Source organism: Gigantopelta aegis, chromosome 14 (genome assembly GCF_016097555.1).
Source record: "Gigantopelta aegis isolate Gae_Host chromosome 14, Gae_host_genome, whole genome shotgun sequence".
NCBI lineage: Eukaryota > Metazoa > Mollusca > Gastropoda > Neomphalida > Peltospiridae > Gigantopelta > Gigantopelta aegis.
Window position 1 is genome coordinate 42,035,727 of NC_054712.1, and position 19,832 is coordinate 42,055,558.

General features: G+C 36.1%; 1 protein-coding gene across 1 annotated transcript in view; it reads left to right on the forward strand.

The window, feature by feature from the left end:
• Positions 1-6: 6 nt before the first annotated feature.
• Positions 7-19,832, forward strand: part of LOC121388075 (cyclin-D1-binding protein 1 homolog) — a 25,003-nt gene continuing 5,177 nt past the window's right edge. Inside the window, exons 1-9 of the mRNA XM_041519285.1 lie at positions 7-97; positions 7,169-7,240; positions 8,291-8,370; positions 10,159-10,240; positions 12,105-12,198; positions 12,719-12,789; positions 14,401-14,477; positions 15,137-15,442; positions 16,397-16,443. Coding sequence (XP_041375219.1) covers positions 10-97; positions 7,169-7,240; positions 8,291-8,370; positions 10,159-10,240; positions 12,105-12,198; positions 12,719-12,789; positions 14,401-14,477; positions 15,137-15,442; positions 16,397-16,443 — 917 coding nt within the window. The 5' untranslated portion in view covers positions 7-9. The remainder of the gene's footprint in view (positions 98-7,168; positions 7,241-8,290; positions 8,371-10,158; positions 10,241-12,104; positions 12,199-12,718; positions 12,790-14,400; positions 14,478-15,136; positions 15,443-16,396; positions 16,444-19,832) is intronic.

Below are 19,832 nucleotides of genomic sequence, written 5' to 3' on the forward strand. Positions count from 1 at the left end.
CAATCAGCTATGGCTGACAAACAACCGATGGCAGAGCATGTTGATGTCCTGAAACAATTTGTTGACAATTTACAGCTTGTTATTGTTCAGATTCAAGGTTTAAGCATGTCTTATAAACCTGATCATAATATAGTTATGTGGAATGTATTTAAAATAGTTACTAAATAGAAGAAGAGACACAAAATTACTTTAAAGTTACAGTGTGTCCGAAGTTAGTGTGTCCGAGTGTCTGGTTGCCATAATTGATAATATTATTATGGCATATAATAATATCATCATGCACAAATATGAAATACAAGTTCAACTGCACTTTTAAAAATGTGTGTAAGTTCGCTATGAACGACAGCCTCTTGTCAATTTCAGTTGACAGGTGTGTTTTAGGGTTCGTCTCAAAAAATGAAATGAGAATTCTTGCGCTGTACAAAGAACGTTTGGTTGAGGATACATACTATTCTCTTGTTAAAACCGGTTTTGATGGTTTCTAGACGTTTCGTACCATACCGTTTCGTAACCACTAGCATACCAGCCCTCTTTCTCTACCCCTAGGGCGTTTACGTAATTATTAACACCCCCTTACATGTAACGCGTATGCCAACCGCTGGTCACTGTCAAAATTTCAAGCAAATCCCCCACCGACCCCTGGAAAGGTATTGTACCATACCTCTATGGATATAAATATATTTTGGAGGTATGAGACGACCCCTCAATCAAGACGGTAAAATTTGTTTAAAATCACATGAGAAGCTCAGCGCCTGTGCAAATCGCATAAATTCCCAGTTCTACTGGCGTCCCGCTAATTGAAGAAAAACTAGCTGGCCATTGGGTTTGCAGTTGACCTAGATAATGTAGATAAGCGAGCATTGCGAAACTATAGCGATGTGGTGGGCCTTTTATGTACCAAACAGAACTGGATCATCTATTCTAAATGCTTAAATAATAAAAACATTCCAGACACTGCAGCTTTAAAAGAAGTTTGTTTTCTTTAACGACACATCCTGAGCTTCACAGGCAGGACTCATCGTTCGCCAAAGTCGCCAATTGTGAAAATTTTTTGCAAAAGAATTTTCGGTTTGGCGAAGAAATTTGCAAAATATTTTTTTTCCCCATCTCAATTTTTAGAACCAAACATTTTCAACCCGTTTTGTTCAGTTGATCCGCCTCACGGTGTGAATAAGCACTATTTGCATGTCCACATGGCCACTACTATTCAGTAGTGTACTGCCAGCTGCCTGTCGTAAAGCTAGAAAATGCGATTAAATAAAATGAAATACTGTTTAAGACATCTTGTATTTTTTATATTAAATGTTTGATTACTGGCGACAACAAGTTTTACTTTTTATTAGTCATGTTTTGTTGTACCGGTTAATGTTGTAAATCTGGGTCACGTGGTTTAGTTCATTTCCACAAAGTGGATGCATTGAGGAATACATATTGTTTCTCACTTATATACAATCATTATTAGTTAAAACTTTCTACATTTACCAGGATGTAATGGGTTTCAAAGATCAGGCATCGAAATAAGTCGAGAACAGTCGGGAGGTTACCACATGTAAGAAAAGTCAGTGAACAAAAATTTCAGTGGTACTTTCATTTCTGAATGTAAAAAAAAACGGCAATAAAATCCGCTCATCCACGTTTCATTTTCTTGTAAGGAAATTGCATCGATGTTCGCAGGCACATGTGCAATTGCAAGCAGTTTTAGTTATTCCGCGTTTAAGCAGCGTCCACTAGATGCGTTTCATTTTCTCGTACAAAATTGCACCGATGTTCGTGCGCACTTGTGCAATGGCAAGCAATTTCGGCAATCCGCGTTTAAGCAGCCCCTACTAGATTTCGTTTCTCGTACTGATGTTTGTACTCACCGATACAATTTCAGAATTATTATTATCTTTCATTGTTGTATGATAAAATAAGAGAAAAAAACCCCAGAACACTTCTATTTTCAGCAGTAACCTATAGGTTATACCAGGCTATATTTTGTGGTAACCCGTAAAAGGGTTACCAGACACATTGCTTATTTCGATGCCTGAAAGATGATGAATATTAAACAATTTGAAGAAGAAAAAAATCATATGTCTGCACATTATTGAAATATATAAAATGACACTGAGATGATAAAAGTCTGTGAACTTTATTAATGTTAATAATGGACATTGGTGGAATAATATGGTGGTCATCTTGAAAAAAATGGTCTCCATTTTAGAATGTTAAGTGAATCATTGATGAAAATTTAAGAACTCCCTAATGACATCATTTATGCAGAATCAGACCTTGTTTTTTTACGGTGCGCATGTGCGATCACACTCGTACGGCACACCTAATTTCAATCTGGCGAGTGAAAAATAACGCACGTTACATTTAACAAACAGCGCACGTAAAATAATTTGTATATTGATTGCCCCTATTTACCTTATGTAGCTGATAGAAAGACCTGTTTTATAATACCGAAAAGAAAAAAAAAGTGACGTGAACGGTAGCGTCCATGCTAGCTTTTAATATATGACCGGTACTTATCTTTGCTATACAAATCTGAAAACACTGGTTTAATGGACATCTTCGAAGATGTACCAATTCAATCAAAACTCTTTTGCCTATTTAATTTATTAAATAGATTTTACAGCGTTCAGTAGTGATAATCATAAAAATAATAAAAAATATTTTTGGTGAAAGTTTCAAATTAAAAAAAGGTTTCCTCATTTATCAATCGAGTCGTTAATGGAAATAATTCCTTTGTTAATAAAACTCCATTTTTAAAAGAGTTTGCATCATTTGTTTTGGTGGATTTAGCAGTAATAATTATAAATTAGTTATTATTAAAGTTTTAAGAACTGTAACCCTTCCAAACGACAGTTTTCTACCTCACCAAGTTTTAATTAAGCACTGCATTTTTATAATCTTTGAGTTATAATTACATTCTATAATACAATCTAAATTAACAACAGTTTATACCATGTAGATTAACATTTTCTAAACCCCATTCTAGTTTGCATCTTTTATTATGATAGACTTCTTTGGAATGTTTTTAGCTACATTGTGTGTACCTATCCAAATGGATTTCGGTTTTGTGTAATTAATTCTTAAACCAGATGTATCTGAGAAACAGTCATCAAGTAAGGCCATTTGTACTATCCAGAGACTGGAATGATATATCGAAAATAAACGTAATCTTATCAGCGTATCGTCTTAGCAGCGTATCATCTTATCAGCATATCATCAGCGTATTGTCTTAGCAGCGTATCGTCTTATCAGCGAATAGTCTTAGCAGCGTATCGTCTTATCAGCATATCATCAGCCTATCGTCTTATCAGCATATCATCAGCGTATCGTCTTATCAGCATATCATCAGCGTATCGTCTTATCAGCATATCATCAGCGTATCGTCTTATCAGCATATCATCAGCGTATTGTCTTAGCAGCATACCATCTTATCAGCGAATAGTCTTAGCAGCGTATCGTCTTATCAGCATATCATCAGCGTATCGTCTTAGCAGCGTATCGTCTTAGCAACGTACCATCTTAGAAGCGTATCGTCTTATCAGCATACCGTCTTAGCAGAGTATCATCTTAGCAGCATATTGTCTTATCAGGTATTCTTCAACATCAATGGTAATGCCATTTATATTTTTGTTGATTCTAACCAAAATAACAGTCGATCATCATGATCAGTACACTCAGTGCATGTTCAGTCATGTTGGGTGGCTTCTCGGTGGTGTAGTATTTGTATAATATACTGAACACCATTGAAAAGCACCATGGTATTGTATTCAATGTTATACGTTTTAAATGAAAATGCACACAAATTGTGAACTGTAAATTCTGTAACTTATTAATTTACCATTAAGAAATTAAAATAATGAACTTTTATAACAATGCACTTTATCGAGATAGTCACCAAAACGCAACACATGTCGCACTTCTGAAAAATAACGTGCAACAAGTGACTGCATGCAAATTGTGATAGCTTAGATCATGGCCTATTAAAGCCACTGTAATTTTGTACTGTTCCTTTAGGTTACAAAACATTATTACAATGCCCATATTGACACCACAAGAACGCGAAAGAGCTGTTGGGATGCATGATGTTGGATTATCAAATCGCGCTATAGCACAATGTCTTACATGTCATCACTCAACAATATCGAGACTGTTTAGTCGTTTACAACAAACTGGGACCACTCGACATCGACCACAACCTGGCCAACAGAGGGTTACAACACCAAGACAAGATCGTTACATCATCCGCACACATTTACATGATCGCACACAACCAGCTGCCCGCACAGCACCTACAATTCAAGGGAGAAATGGTCCAGTTAGCGCAAACACTGTACAATGCCGCTTACTTGCAGCAGGATTGCACACTAGATGCCGCTACATTGGGCCAATTCTTACTCAACATCACAGACATGTACGTTTAAACTGGTGTAATCGTCATTGATACTGGAATAGATGGCAGTGGGAAGGTGTCTTGTTTTCAGACGAATCTCGATTTCATCTTAGACATGCTGATGGATGACTACGTGTTTGGCGTCGTCGTGGAGAACAATATCAAGATGAGTGTGTTGTCCAAACTGACCGATGGGGAGGCGGAAGTGTTATGATTTGGGGCGGAATCAGTTATCACCATAGAACACCTTTACATATCTGCCATGGAAGGGTGACAGCCCAGTATTACATTGATAACGTCTTGAGAAGAATTGTCGCACTCCAGTTTGCTGCACACCCAGAACTGCACACCTTTCAACAGGACAACACAAGAGCGCACACTGTGAGATTAACCATGCAGTTTTTAGCTAATGCAAACATCCCTGTCCTGGAATGGCCTGCACTATCCCCTGACCTTTCTCCAATCGAGAATTGTGGGATGAGATGGGATGACGTCTCCACCAACGTCAGTTTCACAACGTTCGGCATCTTGAGCAGGCACTCCAAGATGAATGGCAGAGGTTACCCCAGAACCTCATCCAGAGGCTGATTCTGTCCATGCGTCGATGCTGCTTAGCATGTGTGAATGCTAAAGGTGGTCACACAAATTACTGACTTCGTTTTTGATAGTCACTCTAGTTTTTATTACTGAATAAAATTCTACGAACTTTGATGTCGGCGTCTGTTGTTAGTTAAACAGATAAACCCCTTACGTTAAAAAAAAACTAATAACCAAATAATTATAGTGCATTAATATACCAAAATATAAGTGTATTATCCCTGGTGCGTTTTCAATGGTGTTCAGTATATGTTTGCTACTATAGAAAAAAGAAAGAAAGAAATGTTCTATTTAACGACACACTCAACACATTTTATTTACGGTTATATGGCGTCAGACATATGGTCAAGGACAACACAGATAATGAGAGAAGAAACCCGCTGTTGCCACTTCATGGGCTACTCTTTTCGATTAACAGCAAGGGATCTTTTATATGCACCATCCCACAGACAGAGTGGTACATATCACGACCTTTGATATACCAGTCATGGTGCACTGGCTGGAACGAGAAATAGCCCAATGGACCCACCGACGGGGATCGATCCCACACCGACCACGCATTGAGCGAGCGCTATAACACTGGGCTACATCTCGCTCCCTTGCTACTATAGATACCATTTTATGGAATTGAAACTTTTACCATCAACATATACATGTAACATAATATACTGGTTTTGTACAAACTTTCACGGTTTTGTGTTGTATACTTTTTATTTCCGCCATCCAATTTAAAATAGTTGGACTTTTTTTAATCACATAATATATTATGACAACATTTATACACACACACACACATAACCCGAAAACAATAATAAAATCTACAAAAAACAAAACAAAACAAAAAACACACTGATAAAAACTAAAGAAAATAATTAAGAAATCCCAATATAAAAAAAATAGCCTGCAAAAAAGGAAAGACAGATAATAAAGAGAAACGAACCTTGCGTAGACAAGGATGTGGTAATTTTATAAATATTTCTAGTTCTGTTTGCTTAGCTTCATTCATGGGAATGACCGGGCACCAAGGACACAGGCTCTTTTATACACGTTTTATTTATAGTGCCACGTCACATCACTCGTGCAGTGGAAAATTCCATTTTATGCAGCAGAAAGCACACAAACAAACAGTAGAGTTATTCTTGGAAAAAAACAAATCAATAGCCTATAGATTATTAATTTGAATCAAGACATCATGACCAGTACACTCGGTGCTTGTTCAATTATATTTGTATAATATGTTTGCTACTATAGATACCATTTTATGGAATTTGAAACTTTTACCATCAACATATACATGTAAAATAATATACTGGTTTTGTACAAACTTTCACGGTTTTGTGTTGTATATTTTTTCCGCCATCCAATTTAAAATAGTTGGACTTTTTTTAATCACACACTATATTATGACAACATTTATATATCCCTCCCCCCCCCCCCTCACCCCCAAAATAATAATAAAATCAACAAAAAAAAACACACTGATAAAAACTAAAGAAAATAATTAATAAACCCCAATATAAAAAAACTAGCCTGAAAAAAAGAAAGACAGATAATAAAGAGAAACGAACCTTGCGTAGACCTGGATGTGGTTATTTGATAGATATTTCTAGTTCTGTCCGCTTAGCTTCCAGGGTTCAATCTTAACGGTAGTCCGGTAGTCTTAAGACTACCTGAAAATTAACAGGACTACCTGAAGCTGCAAACATGTAGTCCGTCGGACCACCTGGAATTAAAAAAATTATTTAACACAAATGAAACGTTTTGTTTATGCTGACCTATTTCAAACACACAGGCACTTGACACAGATTAGTAGGCCTATACATGAATAAAATTCAAAATTTCTTGTATATCGGTAAATTTGATATATTTCCGCAATATTTTGATTATATTCTTTTCATACATGACAAATTTATTGCCACTTAACGTGTATTTACATATACCAAAAATTTAAATCCCTACTTTATAAAGACATTAATATGTCATTCCATCTACTAGTAGGGATCAAAAGTTTTGGTATTATTGAATGCCTGTGGGATGGTGCATATAAAAGATCCCTTGCTACTAATGGACAAATGTACTGAGTTCCCTCTCTAAAAAATGTAAAAATTACCAAATGTTTAACAGCCAATAAATGTACTTTAGTGGTGTTGTTAAACAAAACTAACGTTTGCTTTACTTTGACAGATGATCACAGTTGCAGGCCAGAAGATGATGATGCTACACCCTTTGATGTGGATGCATACTGGACCAGGTTAGGTAAGACGTCCTAGTGCATTGTATACATGTGCTGGGTTTTCCCACGATATGTTATGGCTGCAGTTTACAGGGTTTGAATGTGAGAATTGGTTGCCCACTGTAATTTTATTAAAAGATTGCCATGGGTCAAAAGGCCCACCAATGGCAATTTTTTAAAGCTAACTTTTGCAACATATAAACATTCATGACTAAACGGTTATTTTGTTGTATGTACACATATAGGCATATATTTCAAATGTACAAATTTATGTTAAATACTAACAGATAATGTGCACCAGGTGTATACATATTGCCATCGTTGAAGTGATTTACCGATGGCAATTTATATCTTAACAGACTAATAAAAATATTACAGCTTTAAGGGGTTTTCATTTAGGGGCCTATAGTAAAATTCAGTGACTAGTACTTACTCAGTGTTATGTAAAAATCTATGATAGTAATTAATATTAATTGTTGGCACAATTTTCAGAGGCCTTAAGGGACATTCCTGAGTTTGCTGCAATGTAAGATGTTTCCAACTAATAAAATACTTCTACTACAATTAAACTTACATATTAAATATATTAACTTGTTTAGAATATCAGTGTCTGTGAATTCAATGTATTTCTGGTCATCTTAATATTTGTAAGAAGCCCAAACTGGATTTTGTCTTCAAATAATTTCGTACATACAAAAAAAATATTTTAGGAAATAAAATGAAATTTAACATAGTACAAATATTAGAACGATCATAAACACATTTAATATACAGCCACTAATATTTTATGCAGAAAAATATATTTGATACATAATTGCAATCGTTAAAAAGTCTCTGTTAGTCGATTACAACTTAAAAATTACAGCAAAGTCAGGAATGTCCCTTTAAAACATTTGTTACACTTTCTGGTGAATGCAGAAACCATAGGTAACCATGGATCATAGATCGATAAATCTACAATATGGTTTTAGTGTTTGGTAAACAGTATGCTATATTAATACAGTCCTGAATATTAATTTTTATTACATAAATTTATTGCTGGAATTAATTTGTGGTTTTTTTACTTCTTTCAGGTGCGATATACAGAGGTTTGTCGGCTGAAGCAACCAAGTTATCTTTAGCTTTTTCATCCCCACCACCACCAACAAAAAAGGTTAGTCACTTGTTATGTTATGTACTCTGTATGATGTCGGGATAAATTAAGTAAAAATGTTACTGGTAACTAACGGGCAAAAAAATCTAAACCTCTTTACTACAAAACTTGCATTTAAGCCAGAATACCGCTTTCTTTTGCCGTTAAATAAGTGACTGCACATTTATTATTATTTGGTAATAAAAGTGATGATTAACATCAAAATATTGGGTGCTTTAAAATAAATATTACAAATGCCAGCCTACTTTTGATCATCGATGACAAATGTGGAAGTGCATTTTTGTACTTTAGAGAGTGGGACATAGCCCAGTGGTAAAGTGCTTACCTGATGCATTGTCAGTCTAGGATCAAACCCCGTTGGTACAACTGGGTTATTTCTTGTTCCAGCCAGTGTCCCACAACTGGTGTAACAAAAACTGTAATAACCTGGGATGGTGCAAATAAAAGATCTCTTGCTGCCAATCTAATTAAAATTAGCTCCACCATTACATGTGGATCTAACAGCAGCCAGTTGGAGCTCATGTCCACCAATCAAAACCGTACTTGCAGAATCATGCCAGTGATTTGAAAATAATTTGAAAACATTCCGAATTATCCTGAGTATACCCAGATGTCTGAGACCATATAATCATAAAATGTTTGAGTGCCACATTAAATAAAACATTTCTTCTTCCTTTTTTCTGTTCTTAAGTGTAACCTTTTTTTTCTAAACAGGACTCTATTTAGGTAGTAATAAAATGGAATGAGTGTGTTTCTCCTGTTAATATAGCTGTGATGATGACATATTACTGTGTTTTTAACAATACATTTTCTCCCATCCTATTACATTTTCTCCCATCCCCAGCTATGCAAGACAGACCCATTCCATGATGCCAGCCCATACAGAATAAATCTATTTTTAATGTGCTATAATGTCATTGCATTTATCATGGGGGGTATTTTGTTTTTCTTTTCAACATTACCTGTTTTCAACAAGTGCACCTCCCCCCACGCAAGTGGTCTGGTCTGAACATCCCAACAGCCAATGGGATGGCCTAAAATTCTTCACTGTATGCTCCCTGTAGTTCCAGTCATGTGATTTCAACTTCCTTCTTTTTCTCTTCGCTATAATGTCATTGTGTTTACAATGGGGAGTATTATGTTGTTTGTAATATATGATGTCATAGTAATGCAAGTTGGTTATCCGCAGTCATTAAACCACAGTTTTAGATTGATATTTTGTTGTTAAAATCTTCATTATAAAAGCTGTCTTGTTAATTTATTGTATTAAAATTCTATGCAACACATGAAATATGACAGTGCAGTTTATTTGTGATAAAATGGTCAAATAAATAAGTTACTTTTTCAGCCATCTTTAACTGTTTGTGTAAACTTAAGTTTATTTAAGGAATGAATGAGAGAAAAAGACTGTTCGTGTGAACTAAGTTTATTTAAGGAATGGATGAGAGAAAAAGACTGTTCGTGTGAACTAAGTTTATTTAAGGAATGGATGAGAGAAAAAGACTGTTCATGTAAGTAAATAATTTATTTAAGGAATGGATGAGAGAGAAAAACTGTTTGTGTAAACTAATCATTTACATGTATTTAAGGAATGGATGAGAGGAAAAGACTCCATCATATCCTATCATATGGGATAGCAAAAGTACACCCTTGGTGGTGGAAATTTTGACCCTGGAACCCAGGTAGAACTTTCCACCACCTCTGGTGTACTTTTTTTTATCCCGCATGACCACATATGATGGAGTTTTATAGCCTGTAATCACGCACACTGTCCTGTGTTTGTTTCAGCAATGTGAGCCGCTGCTCGGATCTCTGCAAGGAGTCATCTTGGCGTTGGTGTCGGCCTACTATTCCCTCCCTCTGTCACAAGGTCAGCTGGTCATTCCTTCACCTAGTACATAGTAACTCAGTTCAGTCAGTCTTTGAAAGTAGGAGGCTGTTTGAAAAAAGTAGGCAGCTCTATCTACTGACAACAGTGAGGTGTATGATAATTTTATTATAAGCTTGAAAATGCTACCGGTGAATAGTTTGTTTTGTTTAACGACATCACTAGAGCACATTGATTTATTAATCATCGGCTACTGGATGTCAAACATTTGGTAATTTTGTCATATAGTCTTAGAGAGCAAACCATTTATGCACCATTCGGCAGACAGGATAGCACATACCATGGCCCAGAGCTACATGTACATGTATATCTACTGAGAACAGAGAGTTGTATGATTATTTTATTATAAGCTTGAAAATGCTACCAATGAAAACATGGCTTAGTATGTTTTTACCATCATCTATTACTGGACAGGTATATTTCTTATTATGTCTTTATTGCTTGTTGTTTTATCTTTTTAAGGGATGGAGTAGGGTGGTAGTCCCATCTGTTCATATATATATATATATATATATATATATATATATATATATATATATATATATATATATATATATATATATATATATATATATATATATATGAATGAAGAGTTTCATTACAAAATGCGATAAACACCACTATACACGCCCAGTCCTAAAAACGTTTTATTCCAAACACTACGCCAGTTTCTCTGCAATCTGCCGTATATCCTCAGACAGTTGTATTGCGTTTTGCTGAAAACTGAATTTGAACTTGTGTTTGTCTATACGTGAACAGTGTGAGTGGTGTTTTCGCACAATGGTTTTTAATATGGCATTTATTGCATTTTGCGATGAAACTCTTCATATATTATTTCTTTTAAATTAGTAGTTTCGAGAACATGGTGTTTCAGGGGAATTTGTTTTGACCTGAAACTAAAAGTCCTTTAAATCAAATAACTTGATTTTATTCCATCTTGATTTAACTATGTCAACCACATGTACACAGAATTTCCTTTTAGGAATGGGAGTTGGCATATATTTGTGAAAGTAGATCTTTAATCATTACAAAAATGTAAATGTATACCTTTAATAGCAAACATAATCCTTTTTCCCTTTTTTTTTTTTTTTTTTTTTTGATAACCAGCATCGTGGTTAGGCTGGTAGGTACTGGGTTCGGATCCCAGCCGAGGTATGGGATTTTTAATCCAGATACCGACTCCAAACTCTGAGTGAGTGCTCCGCAAGGCTCAATGGGTAGGTGTAAACCACTTGCACCAACCAGTGATCCATAACTGGTTCAACAAAGGCCATGGTTTGTGCTATCCTGCCTGTGGGAAGCGCAAATAAAAGATCCCTTGCTGCCTGTCATAAAAGAGTAGCCTATGTGGTGACAGCAGGTTTCCTCTAAGAAAACCAGTGTCAGAATGACCATATGTTTGACGTCCAATAGCCGATGATAAGATAAAAAATCAATATGCTCTAGTGGCGTCGTTAAATAAAACAAACTTTACTTTTCTTTTCTTTTTTCCTTTTCCTTTAAAATTAAAAAAATAAAATAAAAGTTTATCTTTAATAGCAAACATTAATCTTTCAAAAATGTGTTTATAATATGGTGATATTCCTCCTCCCTACACGATAAAACCAGATCATTCCGGGGACCTAATATTTGTCTGATTTAGACCTGATCCGGTATTTAGAGAGTCGCATTTTAGAATTTATAATTTTTTTATGACTTGGTCGGTTTTGACAGGATTCTGGTTTGTTCTGGATCCAGTTTAGACAGGTTTCTGTTTTATTCAGGATCCAGTTTTGACAGGTTTGACTGTATAACCCTTCGTGGGTATGGACCTGCATGTGTGCATTTCTATATGTGTTTTTCGTAGGGTTGACGTTGCGGAAAGCTCTACAGAATTCAGTCTTGGAGATCGTTCAACAGGTGAAAAGTCTTGTTCAGAATGTGGCTCACTTCACCGCAGGGTGAGATAGTTTGCAGGGATTATACATTGTGGTAGCCCCAATCCCATGGCTAGTAATATTCAATGTTGGGCTAGTAAATAACTATTATTGCCATGCCAGATAGGGCTTCTACATTATGGTAGCCCCAATCCCATGGCTAGTAATATTCAATGTTGGGCTAGTAAATAACTATTATTGCCATGCCAGACAGGGCTTCTAGATTATGGTAGCCCCACTCCCATGGCTAGTGATATTCACTGTTGGGCTAGTAAATAACTATTATTGCCATGCCAGATAGGGCTTCTAGAAAATAACTGACAATTTCTGCAATTTTTAAAGTTTAATAGACCATTTGGCAAATTTCTTTGCTCACCCAGAGCTAGCCATGAGCGTCTCTGTTATCATCATCCATGTTTGTACTTTGTAATATGTAAAACGAAACAAAAATTTCTTTGTCTCCATGTTAAATATTTGTTTGTTTTTTGTCTTATGAGTTTTTTTAAAAGTAGATCACACTAATTACTTGTTCTTTGTGCACTAGGTCATCTGAACAGCTGCAGACAACAGGTCAAGTCTGGCAACAGGCTGACTCATTCCCATCCCTGCCTAAAGGTGAATAGTCTACATCATATTGTGTAACATTGAGTAAAATTTATGAATCTGTCAGTGAATGATCTACACTGACTACAATGTGACTGTACAAACAGAAACCACAAAAAAATGTAATGTGTAACACTAAGTGAAATTTCTCATTCTGTCGGAGAATAGTCTACACTGTACAAACAGAAACCACCAAAAAACGAATTGTGTAACGCTGAGTGAAATGTCTGAATCTATCATTAAAACAATGATGGTGTCCATGTGTAGTGAATTTTGGTTTTGCACTGGCATAGGAAGTGGTGGGAGGGGCAGTAGGGTTATGTGCCCACCCCCCACTTTGTAGCAGCAGCGATGGTATTTATACATGTATATATGTATATATGTATGTATGTATGTATGTATGTATGTATGTATGTATATATATATATATATATATATATGTGTGTGTGTGCCCCACTTTTTGGCACCTTCTTACGCCTGTGTGTTGTAATCACTAAATAAAGTGCTGTAACTATTGTTGATGGCATCACTGACCATAGGCATCGGAAACGGGGGGCCAGGGGGTACTGCCCCCCCCCCCAACTCAGAAACTCGGGGGCCACAATATGAACTTGAATTTAATAAGTGCCCCCCCCCCCCCCCCCCCTCCAGTTGCTGCCATCTTCTGATGCCTATACTGACCAACATAACATCACTTGACACTAATTCAGTGGCATTAATAGCAGCTCTGTTGGTATTTCGTTTTTAAAATAAAGGAAAATTTACAAAATAAATAGAAATATTCATAATTTTCAGACCTTGTCATTTAAGGGGAGCTCTCTCTTTGGCTCCCCATATCTCGCTAGTTTACTCCCATCAGTCTAGCCTATAAGAATCTATTTACAAATCTTTAATGATATCACATACATGTGTTGCCATGACATTAAAGTCACAAGACATTACTGAAGTCTTTGAGTCTACACTTTAATGGTTTTATATTAGGCATGAGGCTTGCTCCACAACTGACATATCAGAACTGAATATGCACACTGTGAGACAATATAGTTTCTTTTGCACATTGCTCACATAAGGCTAGTTTTGCATCACAAAAAGTCTTCATTCAAACATATTTAGGACATTATTTAGGTCATGATGGGTGATGCAAAAATTGAAAAGAGTTACATCAACTTGTTTTTGCAAAATCCACAAATGGTTTACACAAATGTTCAGTTAATTTTCTCAGAGACCTGCTGTAACTTATGTGTTAGCAGCGAGTTTCTTCTCTGAGTTTCTTCTCTCACTTTCTACTCCAATTTTCGTAAAACTTAGTAGATATATTTTCACATATGACAGGGTGTCATTAAGGAAAGGTTCACTTTCTTTTCCTTTCCTTATTTTAATATGTTTATAAATACAAAATAAACACTGTCACAGGCATTCTAGAGAACATCTTTTTCAGTATTGCATTGAGATTTGTCACACAAGTTTCAGAGATAGATACACAATTTTTTAAAATTAAACAGTAGTTGCTACTCAATTTTTAATTAACTAACAAAACTCGCTAATCAAGATTTTAAAGACAAAATGTACAAATCCTGTACACTCTTTTATTGGATGTCACGTTTTGTTTTTGTGTGTTTACAGACAATAAAGAGGCCAGTCTGGCTGTTGTTGCCGACACCTCGGAGCTTGTTACTGATGCTCTGCAGGAACTACATGAGGTGAGGCTTGTGGAAAATGTATTGCAGGATGTCTGGGGGCGAGACGTAGCCCAGTGGTAAAGCGCTTGCTTGATGCGCGGTCAGTGTGGGATCGATCCCCGTCAGTGGGCCCATTCGGCTATTTCTCGTTCCAGTCAGTGCACCACGACTGGTATATCAAAGGCTGTGGTATGTACTACCCTGTCTGTAGGATGGTGCATATAAAAGATCCCTTGCTGCTAATCGAACAAGAGTAGCCCATGAAGTGGCGACAGCGGGTTTCCTCTCTCAGTATCTGTGTGGTCCGTAACCATATGTCTGACGCCATATAATAGTAAATAAAATGTGTTGAGTGTGTTGTTAAATAAAACATACAGGATGTCCGTTAAGCTCATCATAAAGATTCATTCTCGAAGTTGCATATTTTAGTCATTTCAATCTTGAAATACTTTTGTTATGCTTGGATTGGTCCAAATAATATTTTACTTGGAAAAATGACGTTCATAACTGTATGAATCTGGTGTTAATTTGTCTGTCACCCTTATTGAATTTTTCAATAATATAAATAGCGAACGCTTTACCACTGGGCTACATCCCGCCCCATGGTATTCTGAGTTTCACTATCTGGTGTGTCATTAAGCAAGCATTGCTGTCTCCTCATTATTTCATTTCATCTTCAGGCTGTGCACTGTGAAGAAGTGGCTGATTTTAACGAGATGCAGGAGAGAGCTGACGACGAACCAGAGGTGTCATGGAGCGCAGAAGACAAAACTCTTGTCGTGTCGTGTACCGGTCTCATCAAAACCGTCAAGTCACTGCTCAAGAAGACTGAGTCAGCAGTCAAGTCCCAGGGCAGCTGTCAATCCAAGATGGCCGTCGAGGTGCTGGACAAGGTGGTGGAAGCTGTGATCAGACTGAGTCCGCTAGTTGATGATTTGGCGGCCAGTCTGTATCCACCCATTTCAGATGAAGTAGTGAGAGAACATGTAAGTTAATCTAGTTTCCTTGTTTGAACTTATTAATACTAGGGGGACGGGACTTAGCTCAGTCGGTTGAGTGCTCGTTTGAGGGGTTTGCATCCATTCAACTAATTGTTTTTTTCTCGTTCCAATCAGTGCACCACAACTGGTCAAAGGCCATGGTATGTGCTTTCCTGTCTGTGGGAAAGTGCATATAAAAGATCTCTTTCTGCGTTGGGGAAAAATGTAGCAGATTTCCTCTGATGACTACGAGTCAGAATTACCAAATGTGCTTCAGTGGTGTCATTAAACAAAACAAACTTTTGGTATTAATTCTATGTAGTGGAAAAGGTGCGAGGGAGTGTGCATTCTTAAAAAAACAATTTACAAGCCACATATTGGTGAGTTAAGTATTATTTGTTTATTAATCTACACATTCAAGTTTATATTCCTTTATTCACTGAATGTTCAATGCAATATTTATGGCAAAATTAAATATTATTTTAATGCGGGTATGTTAGTGAATAATTCAGTTAAAATCAAAAGGAATATTTAGAAACCCTCAGCAGTGAATGGCTGTCATTTCTATTTTTATACTAGAGCTATAGTAAATGCTGGGAGAATGTAGGTGTGTCAGAATTAATGTAATCATATTCTAATAAAGTTTTAAACATTGATCTACCCAGCTCATTTGTCCTCAAAGCCGCTAATGTAATCTGCAAATTGCTGAAATACACATGTATTTACTAAGCCTATTTGCATGTTCATATTCAGTTCGGAGGAGAAATGAATAATTGTGGAAGTGTTCTCAGAGATGTAATTGCTGTCAGTGATGTAGTTGGTCAATATTTGGGCTATAGTTATTTTTGATACTCGGTGATCAGGCACAGTTGTAATCACCTAGATCTTTTGTTATTTACTGTAATCCTTTAGCAGTATGTTTTGTTTTGTGTAAAGCAAATGTTTTTCTCTTTATTTCAGAGCAACACACTATCGTCAGAAATTGCAAACCATCTTAGTTTTATGAGGTATGTTTACTAATTATATGTATTGGGTAACCTGGCCTGGTGCTTATAAAACTGGGCTATTTCTCGTTCCAGCCAGTGCCCCATGACTGGTATATCAAAGGCCGTGGTATGTACTACCCTGTCTGTAGGATGGTGCATATAAAAGATCCCTTGCTGCTAATTGGAAAGAGTAGCCCATGAAGTGGCGATCGGGTTTCCTCTCTCAATATCTCTGTGGTCCTTAACCATATGTTTGATGCCATATAACCGTAAATAAAATGTGTTGAGTGCATCGTTAAATAAAACATGTCTTTCTGTCTTAATAGAGTCTGTCAGTCTGAGATGTGAACGTCATGGCAACGCCATACAAATTGTATGCTTGTGACATCATTAGAGATGAGTCTGGGCTCAACTTTTATAAGCATGGGCCCTGGACTCCATGTGAAAAAAATTGAGGTGCATGTTTAATTATAATTGGTACCGTCTAAACTCTTTAGTTAATGATCACACGGGGCTTACATGAATATGACTTACATCCATTACCACATTTTTGTAATATATCAAGGGGTTAGTGCCAGAACCCATTATATGGTGAATTATACAAAAATGAGTTAATCACCTTGTCAGCATCATGGGAAGGTGTACTATCATTACACAATGTCTCATTCAAACCAGTCATTTATTTATGCTTTTATAGAACAGAACCCAAACCAATTATCTTTTATGTCCATATCCACAAAAGGCAAAAACCATGTTTTTAGCACTACCTTATTCTGTCTCGCTAGAATTTTGTAGTATCACCCATAGCTGACAGACATAATGCTTTAGCTTACAACACTGGATTGTGGTGGGCTGTAAACTGTCTGAGAAGATTGAATCCTAGGTGCCATACCACATGACAGGCTAATGACATATGCTAGCTCTAAGTGTTTACATCCAGCGAAAGGTGTTTCATGTAAACTATCTCAGGCTGGGTGTTTTGGCTTGCAAAGAAATAACAACTCTGGCTGAAGTAGCTAGAATTGACTGTTTACGCATCACGATGACCGGTCCGTTTGTGATAATCTGAGATGGATTGCAGACAATGGGGGGGGGGGGGGGGGGGGGGGCTGGAAGTGTTTAGTTCTTAGACATCTGGAATGTAGTCAAATGTGTGTGTTGTTAACTAGTTGCTGAATAATTGCCGGTTATGTAAATAGTTTAATAAGAAGTGATTGCAGAGTTCATTTAGTTCTACAGAAGAAACACGCAGTTAAGAAAATATTAACTGAACAGAGACAGAGAAACTAGTTAAACAGGAAAGTTGTTTTCCCTTATTTTAGTCTGAATTATTACTATGTGTATTAGAGAAAAAATAATATAATTAAATTAATTTGCCGGGGGCAAGACGTAGCCCAGTAGTAAAGTGCTGGCCTGGTGTACGGTCAGTCTAGGATCGATCCCTGTTAGTGTAATCATTGGACTATTTCTCGTTCCAGCCAGTGCTTCACAACTGGTGTTACAGACCATGATATGTAGGCCTACTATCCTGTCTGTGGGATGATACATATATTAAAGATCCCTTGGTGCTAATAAAAAAAATAGTTGCCCATAGTTTCCTCTCTAAAATATATTTGTGGTCATTAATCACATGTCTGACACCACATACCTGTAGTTGTGTTGAGTGTGTCATTAAATATAAAATTCCTTTCTTTCTTTCTTTTTTTAAACATGGCTCCCATATGCAATAACCTTAGTTAAAAATTATGATCTAGCTATGTCTATATTTTGTAGACAATTTGAATATTATATAAAAAATAAATTTAAGTTGCAATTTAAAATGAAAATGCCTGGGAATTGTTTATTGTAAAAAGGATGCCAGCCCAAAGATGATAAATGTTTTATGACCATACGCTATAAAATATTTTAATTTACTTAGCATAGAGGGAAATTAGTTTATATTATTTCAAAGGCATCATCACAGGATTGTAACTTTTCTAGTCATTGTATATTTTATAGACATTATATAATATATGACATATAGTTGAACATGAATTAGTAAATACAGGTCAAGTATTTTTCTTTAAATCGGAATCTGTTCATGGTAGTTCATATTATAACTAATTGGTTAGAAGAAGCGACCCCCTTTATATAAATGGCATAAAATAAATATGCATACTAATAATAAATATTGTTCATTGTATATCATTCTACGAGTGCATTAGACAAACATTATACTTAATCACGCACCAGATCAGTGCTGATGACGAATGCATTAAACTGTATTTAGATATGTTTTACACCTGGTCTTATTGTACTTAATGGCATTCACTGGTACATTAAAGATTGTGATATGTACTTTCCTGTCAATGGGGAAATGCATATAAATGATACCGTGTCGCTGTTTTGTTGGAGCAGCCACTATGCCAGTAACAATTTTCCTTTTGCATTTTACAGACCAGTGTCGAAATACCTCACAGAGAGGACATATGATAACTATGGTTTAAACAACTTCCAGATCAGGTTGCCAGGGTCTAGATTGAAAATTAACGTTGCGGAAAGACACTGGGTTAATTAAGATGTGATAATAATCCAGCTCAGATTTCAAGATATCACTTACCGGATTTGTTTCGAGTTGTGCTGTGTCATAGCCAGCTTTGTTTTGTAGATCCACATAGTCACGATCACGGGACACATACACCTTCCACCTGCATTATATTGAATTCTTAGGGTAACAAAAATAACAGTTGAAACTTGATACACAACTATCCACAAACACCAAACGCCTAGAGTTTGAGGATTTAAAAAAAACATGGAACATGGAATAGGTGATTTTAACAATTCACTAGCCATATATATATATACATACATATTAGAGTAGCCAGGATTGTTTATTGGGGGTGGAGTGGAGATAGAGGGCACTGCTTTTACACATTTTATGGGGTGACATGCATTATAAAAGTTGGTATTGTGAAAAAAGAGGTCTTCTTGTGCCCAATCCCTGGCTACCCAGATACGCCAGTGCATATATGTGCAATTTAAAGTATATCAATCAATAGATTTTGGTTTCAACACAGGTACCTTTAGTCGTATTACTTGCATGGACAGTAGAATTGTGGTAATCATTTGCTAATGTCATATTATTTTAGTAAGTTTTAATCACATATAACTTTGTTTTAGTAACATGTGACCCATGTTGCATGCAAACATCTTACACACATTGAGATTGTCGTGCATTTTTGTAAAACCTACGAAAATGCGCATTCTGCTAGGAATCATTACACGTTGATTGTAAATATATTTGTCATTTTATTCTCTCTAAATTGCTGTTTAAATCATTAAATTGAAGAACATAATTTTGTTTTAGAACATGTCAAAACGTAGACACTTTAGAACGAGTGAAAACTTTTAAAGAAAAATGCTGAATATAG